Source organism: Lucilia cuprina, chromosome 2 (assembly GCF_022045245.1).
Source record: "Lucilia cuprina isolate Lc7/37 chromosome 2, ASM2204524v1, whole genome shotgun sequence".
Lineage (NCBI taxonomy): Eukaryota > Metazoa > Arthropoda > Insecta > Diptera > Calliphoridae > Lucilia > Lucilia cuprina.
The window spans coordinates 63,756,681-63,766,448 of NC_060950.1; the positions used below are offsets into that span (position 1 = coordinate 63,756,681).

General features: G+C 22.0%; 2 protein-coding genes across 2 annotated transcripts; both read right to left on the minus strand.

Annotated features, from left to right (window-relative positions):
• Positions 1-234: 234 nt before the first annotated feature.
• LOC124421065 lies at positions 235-5,161 on the minus strand. The gene is made up of 2 exons (XM_046955866.1): positions 4,628-5,161; positions 235-410 (listed from the first exon to the last, which is right to left on the minus strand). The coding sequence occupies exons 1-2, from the start codon at positions 5,091-5,093 to the stop codon at positions 235-237; spliced, it is 642 nt and encodes a 213-aa protein (XP_046811822.1). The 5' UTR covers positions 5,094-5,161.
• Positions 5,162-8,188: 3,027 nt separating this feature from the next.
• On the minus strand, positions 8,189-9,461 carry LOC111679625. The gene is made up of 4 exons (XM_046955867.1): positions 9,449-9,461; positions 8,618-9,004; positions 8,406-8,552; positions 8,189-8,343 (listed from the first exon to the last, which is right to left on the minus strand). Exons 1-4 carry the CDS (start codon positions 9,459-9,461, stop codon positions 8,189-8,191), a joined length of 702 nt encoding a protein of 233 aa, XP_046811823.1.
• Between the last annotated feature and the right edge of the window lie 307 nt (positions 9,462-9,768).

Sequence of the window (9,768 nt, forward strand, 5' to 3'; positions counted from 1 at the left end):
ATTACGGAACCTAAGGTCAGCATTCTACACCCAAACTCAACATGGTAACATTGAAATCACCTCTAGGTCTTACGCGAACATTATTAACATGCATATCACCCTTATAAGAACCCAAAGCATACATTTTTGGAACTAGCATAGTAAGGCGAGCTTTAAATTTGTTACCATCCTTTTGAAAATCGACTTTTTTAAATTTTATTGTTGTCAATCCATAGATCAGGGCATATCTTATGGTTATGTAGCCAGTAAAGGGACCACTGTTATATTGAAAGGCAGTAGAGTTGAAATGAAGTGGTCCAAGGAAGGTATTTGTAGATATTTATTACCATCCTTAAGTTTGGGAACTACATTCGAGAGAACTTGTTTTAAACAGGTGCCAAAGTATTTTTGGCAATTCACAACGTCATCAACTGTAAGGGAAGTAAACAATAAGAAGTAAACAAATGATTTAATTGCTATAGTTTTAATTAAATATTTAATTGTTTGTTTATGTTATTATTTTGTTAAACGTGAGATTTAAAAAGATTAAAGAGATTATATGTTAAATGGTTTGTTTGGGAATATTTTTCATGTTGAATAATTAAAATTCTTGGAAATGTTTTTTAGTGAAAAAACAAGAAATTTATTTTTAAAATATTTTAAAGAAAATTATGTCAAAATAAAAATTAAAAAAAAAAATATGTCAAGACAAAAATTTTGTAAAGAAATTTATGTCTAAGACAAAATTTTTCTAAAGAAATTTATGTCTAAGACAAAATTTGTCTAAAGAAATTTATGTCTAAGACAAAATTTTCTAAAGAAATTTATGTCTAAGACAAAATTTTCTAAAGAAATTTATGTCTAAGACAAAATTTTCTAAAGAAATTTATGTCTAAGACAAAATTTTCTAAAGAAATTTATGTCTAAGACAAAATTTTTCTAAAGAAATTTATGTCTAAGACAAAATTTTCTAAAGAAATTTATGTCTAAGACAAAATTTTCTAAAGAAATTTATGTCTAAGACAAAATTTTCTAAAGAAATTTATGTCTAAGACAAAATTTTCTAAAGAAATTTATGTCTAAGACAAAAATTTTCTAAAGAAATTTATGTCTAAGACAAAATTTTCTAAAGAAATTTATGTCTAAGACAAAATTTTCTAAAGAAATTTATGTCTAAGACAAAATTTCTAAAGAAATTTATGTCTAAGACAAAATTTTCTAAAGAAATTTATGTCTAAGACAAAATTTTCTAAAGAAATTTATGTCTAAGACAAAATTTTCTAAAGAAATTTATGTCTAAGACAAAAATTTTCTAAAGAAATTTATGTCTAAGACAAAAATTTTCTAAAGAAATTTATGTCTAAGACAAAATTTTCTAAAGAAATTTATGTCTAAGACAAAATTTTCTAAAGAAATTTATGTCTAAGACAAAATTTTCTAAAGAAATTTATGTCTAAGACAAAATTTTCTAAAGAAATTTATGTCTAAGACAAAATTTTCTAAAGAAATTTATGTCTAAGACAAAATTTTCTAAAGAAATTTATGTCTAAGACAAAATTTTCTAAAGAAATTTATGTCTAAGACAAAATTTTCTAAAGAAATTTATGTCTAAGACAAAATTTTCTAAAGAAATTTATGTCTAAGACAAAATTTTCTAAAGAAATTTATGTCTAAGACAAAATTTTCTAAAGAAATTTATGTCTAAGACAAAATTTTCTAAAGAAATTTATGTCTAAGACAAAATTTTCTAAAGAAATTTATGTCTAAGACAAAATTTTCTAAAGAAATTTATGTCTAAGACAAAATTTTCTAAAGAAATTTATGTCTAAGACAAAATTTTCTAAAGAAATTTATGTCTAAGACAAAATTTTCTAAAGAAATTTATGTCTAAGACAAAATTTTCTAAAGAAATTTATGTCTAAGACAAAATTTTCTAAAGAAATTTATGTCTAAGACAAAATTTTCTAAAGAAATTTATGTCTAAGACAAAATTTTCTAAAGAAATTTATGTCTAAGACAAAATTTTCTAAAGAAATTTATGTCTAAGACAAAATTTTCTAAAGAAATTTATGTCTAAGACAAAATTTTCTAAAGAAATTTATGTCTAAGACAAAATTTCTAAAGAAATTTATGTCTAAGACAAAATTTTCTAAAGAAATTTATGTCTAAGACAAAATTTTCTAAAGAAATTTATGTCTAAGACAAAATTTTCTAAAGAAATTTATGTCTAAGACAAAATTTTCTAAAGAAATTTATGTCTAAGACAAAATTTTCTAAAGAAATTTATGTCTAAGACAAAATTTTCTAAAGAAATTTATGTCTAAGACAAAATTTTCTAAAGAAATTTATGTCTAAGACAAAATTTTCTAAAGAAATTTATGTCTAAGACAAAATTTTCTAAAGAAATTTATGTCTAAGACAAAATTTTCTAAAGAAATTTATGTCTAAGACAAAATTTTCTAAAGAAATTTATGTCTAAGACAAAATTTTCTAAAGAAATTTATGTCTAAGACAAAATTTTCTAAAGAAATTTATGTCTAAGACAAAATTTTCTAAAGAAATTTATGTCTAAGACGAAATTTTCTAAAGAAATTTATGTCTAAGACAAAATTTTGTAAAGAAATTTATGTCTAAGACAAAATTTTCTAAAGAAATTTATGTCTAAGACTAAAATTGTACAATGGCAAATTGTCTTGACATAAATTATTTTTGAAAAAATTTTATCTTGACATAAATTTCTTTTGAAAATTTTAAATGTTTCTTTAGAAAACATATTTTTAAAAATTTTGACTTGCCATTTTTTTACATTTGAAAATTTGGTCTTGACATAAATTACTTTTAAAAAATTGTGTCTTGACATAAATTTTATCTTGACATAATTTTCTTTGGAAAAGTTTTGTCTTTCTTAGATTTTTTTAACAATTTCTTTTTAAGTTTATTTTGAAATAAAGTCTCTGATATAAGTTTTTTATGGAAATTTTTTGTCTTGACATAAATTTCTTTTGAAAATTTTTATTTCAACAGAAAAGAAAATTTTATGTTGTTTTGAAAATTTTTTTTTATTAATTTCTTTAGAAAATTTGTGTCTGCTATATTTTTTTGTGAAAATCTTTTGTCTTGACATAAATTTGTTTTAAAAATTTGTATCTTGACATAATTTGTTTTGAGAAATTTTGGTTTTGTTTTAATTTGTTTTAGAAAATTTTATGTTTGTTTTAAATTTCTTTAGAAAATTTGTATCTGCTATAATATTTTTGTGAAAATCCTTTGTCTTGACATAAATTTGTTTTGAAAATTTTTATCTTGACATATTTTTTTTTAATTTTTTCTTTTTTGAAGAAATTTTGGTTTTTTTTTAATTTGTTTTAGAAATTTTTTTTGTTTGTTATAAATTTCTTTAGAAAATTTATGTCAGCTATAATTTTTTGTGAAAATCTTTTGTCTTGACATAAATTTGTTTTAAAAATTTTTATCTTGACATATTTTTTTTTAATTTTTTTCTTTTTTGAAGAAATGTTGGTTTTCTTTTAATTTGTTTTAGAGAATTTTATGTTTGTTATAAATTTCTTTAGAAAATTTATGTCTGCTATAATTTTTTGTGGAAATCTTTTGACTTGACATAAATTTGTTTTGAAAATTTTTATCTTGACATATTTTTTTTTTTTTTTTTTTGAGAAACTTAGGTTTTCTTTTAGTTTGTTTTAGAAAATTTTATGTTTGTTATAAATTTCTTTAGAAAATTTATGTCTGCTATAATTTTTTGTGGAAATCTTTTGTCTTGACATACATTTCATTTGAAAATTTTTATTTTGAAATATATTTTTTAAGAAATTTTTTTTTTAATTTTTTTTTAGAAAATTTTTATTTTTGTTATACATTTCTTTAAAAAATTTGTGTCTGCTATAATTTTTTTGTAGAAACCTTTTGTCTTGACATAAATTTCTTTTGAACATTTTTATCTTGATATATATTTTTTACAAAAATTTTTGTTTTGTTTTATTTTTAGAACATTTTGTGTTTGTTATAAATTTCTTAAGCAAATCTTGTGTATGATATAAATTTTTTGCAGAAATCTTTTGTCTTGACATAAATTTCTTTGGAATTTATGTCAAGACATATTTTCCTAAAGAAATTTATGTCAAGACATAATTTTTATAAAAAAAAAATTATAAAGAAACTTGTTTTTAAAAAAGATTTATGTCAAGACATAACTGCATAAACGATTTACTAGACAAGTTTAATAAACTTTACAACCTTGCAGTAAATTAAACAAATTGTGAACTTGTGACAACTGAAGGGTGTTAATAATTCGACCGTAACCATAACTTTGACATTTCTTATGACCTGTAAGATTTATATGTTTGTAAAAAAAGAGAACTTGGGAAGAACGCCTTAAAAATCTTGAAATATTTTATAAACTTATAAAATATAGATGATTTTATTTATTTTTATTTTTTTTTTAATGTTCAAGGTCGTCACGTACTGAATAAAACATTTGTTTGTAATGAAAAAAAAATAACAGAAAATTGAGACACAGTTCAAGAAAATAATTAATTGCTTTTGAAAAAAAAATAAATATATTATTTGACAAACAATGACATAATTATGTTTTTAAATCACTGAAAAGATAAAAATGAGATTAGTTTACCTTTAAAATATTTGGGCAAATTTGTTATAGAAGTTTCGGTAGTTGAAGTGGTAAAGAATTGTTCTAGAGTTGAAGAATTCTGTTCTGGATATATAAGTTCCCAACTGGAGGTGGTGTCCTTATCCTGGTATTCATTTGTTGGTGTTAAAGTTGTGGCAAATGAAGAAGTTTCTTCAGTAATACTAGAGTTAGTTGAAAGATTTTCTATTTGAGAATTTAAATCCTTTTTCAAAGAAGATATATCAGGCGGTTCCTGATTATTTGTTGCTACACTGCCCAAAGTTAAGGAAATTAATTCTTTATCCTCCACTAAACTATATGCTGTTGTGGATGATGGAGCCGTTGTCTCCACAGCAATACCTTCAGTTGTAATTTCAACATTTGTTTGATTTAATAATTCTTCACTTTTTATATCCTTGAATAGGAAACTTATTAAAATCACTAAAACACTTTTAAAAATTAACATTTTTTTCTGCAGAAAATTGTTCAAATACAACTTAAGCCTTCAACGTTCATTTTACAACTGTTTTCTGGCCTTTAGCATAGTTTTCGTTCTAAACAATTTTTCATAAAAACTAAAGTTTAAATTAAAACTTGTATTTTTAATAAATTTAAAATAATGCATTTTATCTAGTATACTTTGCAGCCGCAATGTTTGCCCTGTCTTAGAGTTCAATGTTTAAAGATTTGAACATGAATTTGGACTTGCAAAAGAATATTGGTCAATGTCACTGAAACAAGTTTACTTTAAGACAATTTTCTGCATAAAAAAATTATCATAAATTTACAAAAAAAAAAAAAAAAAAAAAAACAAATAAATTATTTATAAATTTTGTTATTTAAATCAAATTAAAGCAGTAACATTAAAAAGAGAAGGTTTCATCTAAAGCATAAATATATTTCTAAACAAAAAAGCAAACAAAATAATTTCCAGCTAAATTTTACGTCAAATGCAGAAAAAAAATATGTCATGACAAAAATTTTCAAAAGAAATTTATGTCAAGACAAAAAAATTATATCAGACAACAATTTCTAAAGAAATTTATAACAAAAATCTAATTTTCAAAAAAAAAGAAGAAATTTATAATAAGAACAAAATTTTCGAAAAAAAAATTAAAACAAAATAAAATTTTTTCTTAAAAAAAATATGTCAAAACAAAAACTTTGAAAAAAATTTTATGTCAAGACACAGATTTTATAAAGAAATTTAAAATAAAAACAAAATTTTCTTAAAAAATAAAACAAAGCAAATTTTTTTAAGAAATTATGTCAAGATACAAAATTTTAAGAGAAATTTATGTCAAGATAAAAGATTTCCACATAAATTTAATATCAGAGACAAATTTTCTAAAGAAATTTATAACAAACATAAAATTTTCTAAAACAAATTTAAACAAAACCAAAATTTCTCAAAAAAAAAAAAAAATGTCCAAAAAATTATGTCAAGATAAAAATTTTCAAAAGAAATTTATGTCAAGATATAAGATTTCCACATACAAATTATAGCAGACACAAATTTTCTAAAGAAATTTATAACAAAAGCAAAATTTTCTAGCAAAACAAAATTTTTCTTAAAAAAATTATGTCAAGATAAAAATTTTCAAAAGAAATTTATGTCAAGATAAAAGATTTCACAAATAAATTTAATATCAGACACAAATTTTCTAAAGAAATTTATAACAAACATAAAATTTTCTAAAACAAATTAAAACAAAACCAAAATTTCTAAAAAAAATCTAAAAAAATATGTCAAGATAAAAATTTTCAAAAGAAATTTATTGCAAGACAAAATATTTTCACAAAAATACTTAAAGCTGACACAAATTTTCTATAGAAATTTATAACAAAAACCACATTTTCTAAACAATAGCAAAACAAAATATCATCTTTTATGATGAGATAAAATTTTTCAAAAGAAATTTATGTCAAGACAAAAGATTTCCATAAAAATTTTATATCAGACTTTATTTCAAAATAAACTTAAAACAAAACTGTTAAAAAAGTTCTAAGAAAGACAAAACTTTTTCAAATAATATTATGTCAAGATAGAATTTATGTCAAGACTCAATTCTTTTAAAGTAATTTATGTCAAGACAAAATTTTCAAAAGTAAAAAAAATGGCAAAACAAAATGTTTCAAATATAATTTATATCACACAAAATTAAAAAAAATATATTTCCTAAAGAAACATTTAAAATTTTCAAAAGAAATTTATGTCAAGACTAAATTTTTTCAAAAATAATTTATGTCAAGACAATTTTTCATCATATATTTTTAGACGTTAATTTCATTAATATTTCTTAAGAAAATTTTTGTCTTAGACATAAATTTCTTTGGAAAATTTTATCTTAGACATTAATTTCTTCCTAAACAGTTGTCTTGACATATATTTCTTAAGAAAATTTTAACTTAGACATAAATTTCTTTAAAAAATTTTGTCTTAGACATAAATTTATTTAGAAAATTTTGTCTTAGACATAAATTTATTTAGAAAATTTTGTCTTAGACATAAATTTCTTTACAAAATTATGTCTTAGACATAAATTTCATTACAAAATTATGTGTTAGACATAAATTTCTTCAATAATTCAATTTTTGTCTTGGTTTAAATTTCTTTAATAACTTTTATCTTGAAATGGTTAGTTAATTTGAAAGGAGGATGTATATACGTCATATCCGAAGAAAAACACTTAGACCTCTATCGGGCCTGTTGTGCGCTCCTTAACCAGTGCCTCAGATGGGAATCAAACCCACCATCTCAGGTCTACCACACTAGAACTCGAACTACTAATCTACCGGAGGCCCATTTGTCATAAAATAAATTTCTTTAATCATTTTTTACACTTCATTTTGTTTTGACAGAAATTTCTTTTAAGAATTTGTATTTGACATAAACTTTTTGATTAAATTTTGTTTTGACATAAATTTATTTAATATATTTTACCTTGCCATACATTTTTTTAATAAATTTTGTTTTAACATGAATTTCTTTCTACAATTTTTACTTTACAATTTTTCTTTTTTGTCTTTCACATATTTTCTTTAGAAATTTTTTTTGGAAAATTAAAAAAAAATTGTCTTGACATAGATTTGAAAATAAAATTGTCTCGACATAAATTTCATTAGTAAAATTTTGTCTTGACATCAAATTTTTAGATATTTTCTTTTACATAAACAAAATTTTTGTAATTTTAATATTTCTAGTTCAAATTTGTCTTGGACATAAATTTATTTAGCTAAGTTTGTCTTGACATAAACTTTTCTTGACATACAATTTTGATCTTGAAATTAATTTCTTTTATAAATTTTATCTTGACATAAATTTCTTTAATAAATTTTGTCTTGACATAATTTTTTCAGTTTTTGTTTATTTTACATAAACAAAAATTTTTGTAATTTTAATATTTCTAGTTAAAATATGTCTTGAACATAAATTTGTTAAGCTAAGTTTGTCTTGACATAAAGTTTTCTTTGAGCTTTATGTTATTAAAATAATTTTACATAAATTTTAAAAATTTTGTAAAACCCTTTATTTTACATTAAATTTTTACTTAAAACAAATTAATCATCCTTTAGAATAGTATCCACCATAACATGAGAAAAATATTCATTGCTTAATTTTACAAATTCTGGTTCCCAAGCAGCGCGAGTTTCTGGTACCAAAGACTTGTAAATGGTGCGCCAATTTTGATTCATAAACTCCAGAATAGCTTCATCTGTAACAAGAAATACAAATATGTATTCTATAACAATTTAAAAAAAATATTATTTTTTTTACTTAGTAAAGGTTCGGGCAATAAACCTTCAGCATAAAATTTCATATTACCCACAATAGGATCAAAATTAAACGTTTTAAGATGCATATAACGATGACCATCACGTTCATATAAATCTGAAGTGGTTTCAACATCAACATCGATATGGGCTAATGAAAGATAAAATCATTTATAAATCTTTTCAAATTTTTTAGATTTTCTTTTGCTCACTTACTAAAGGTCACATTAAATGGTCCCTTCGATGATATATTGGCCGAGTTTAATTTCATTTTTGCCTTATACATCCCCTCGACAAACATTTCTGGTATAAAAGCTTTAATTTTAAAATTCACATGATTTCCCTCGCGTTTATAGTCTAAACTTTTAGTCACTACTTTGCTTAAGCCATGTATTTTAAGATTACGTACAGAAACTTTTCCTTGCACAATGGGATGAGAGAAAATATAACTTGTTCTATTAATAAGAAATGGATCCATAGGTGGTATATTGATTTCCGGTATGCCATCTTTAGAACGTGGTATCATTTCGGCAAAAACCTTAAGTAGACAATCGTTGATATTAACGTCCTTTTCATTGCAGGTTGGTAAAGGGGCGTTAGGGGCTGGAAAAGAAAGGAAAAAGGAAATAATATTATAATATTTATAATAATATTTTTATCATTAAATCTTTTAGCTTTTTTGTTTTATTTGTTTATTTAGAGATTTATTTGTTTGCTAATTTGTTTATATGTTTGTTTAATTTTTATTAGATGTTTTATTTATCTTTGAAACGTGACAAATTTAAAACTAATGATTTTGTTTAAATTATTTTAAATTTTTCAAGAGCATCGACCTCTCTATTATTAAATGCTTAAATCTCCAGTTATAACTGGTTAATAATGTAAATAAGGAAATTAAAGTCAAGTCATTAAAAGAAATTAAATTAGAAATCGTTCTTACTCTAAGATCTCTAATCACTTACTTCATAAAATGTGTTGCAATTGTTTTAAAACGCATTTAAAAAGCAAAATTAATTTACATTATCATTTTATTTAAATAATTCCTACAATCTTTGGCCATTTGTATGATAATAATCTATATTTCTAATTAAAATACACGGTAAGATATAGTAAGAATTTTACATATTTTTATTTATGTAAAATGCAACAACAACTAGAACTATAATATCACTAGAACAGAAACTAGTTTTAATTAAACTTATTAAATATATTTATTCAAATGATAAATTAAACAATAATCTTAACAGTAACAGAACTATAAAAAAATAGAACAGAACTAGAACAAAACTAGAACAGAACTAGAACAGAACTAGAACAGAACTAGAACAGAACTAGAACAGAACTAGAACAGAACTAGAACAGAACTA

Coding starts and splice junctions, on each gene's coding strand:
- LOC124421065 (XM_046955866.1), bottom strand. CDS start 5,093: ATGTTAATTTTTAAAAGTGTTTTAGTGATTTTAATAAGTTTCCTATTC. Junction 411..4,627: donor TTTGCCCAAATATTTTAAAG/GTAAACTAATCT, acceptor CTTCCCTTACAG/TTGATGACGTTGTGAATTGC.
- LOC111679625 (XM_046955867.1), bottom strand. Junction 8,553..8,617: donor ACCATTTAATGTGACCTTTA/GTAAGTGAGCAA, acceptor ATCTTTCATTAG/CCCATATCGATGTTGATGTT. Junction 8,344..8,405: donor ATTGCCCGAACCTTTACTAA/GTAAAAAAAATA, acceptor TTCTTGTTACAG/ATGAAGCTATTCTGGAGTTT.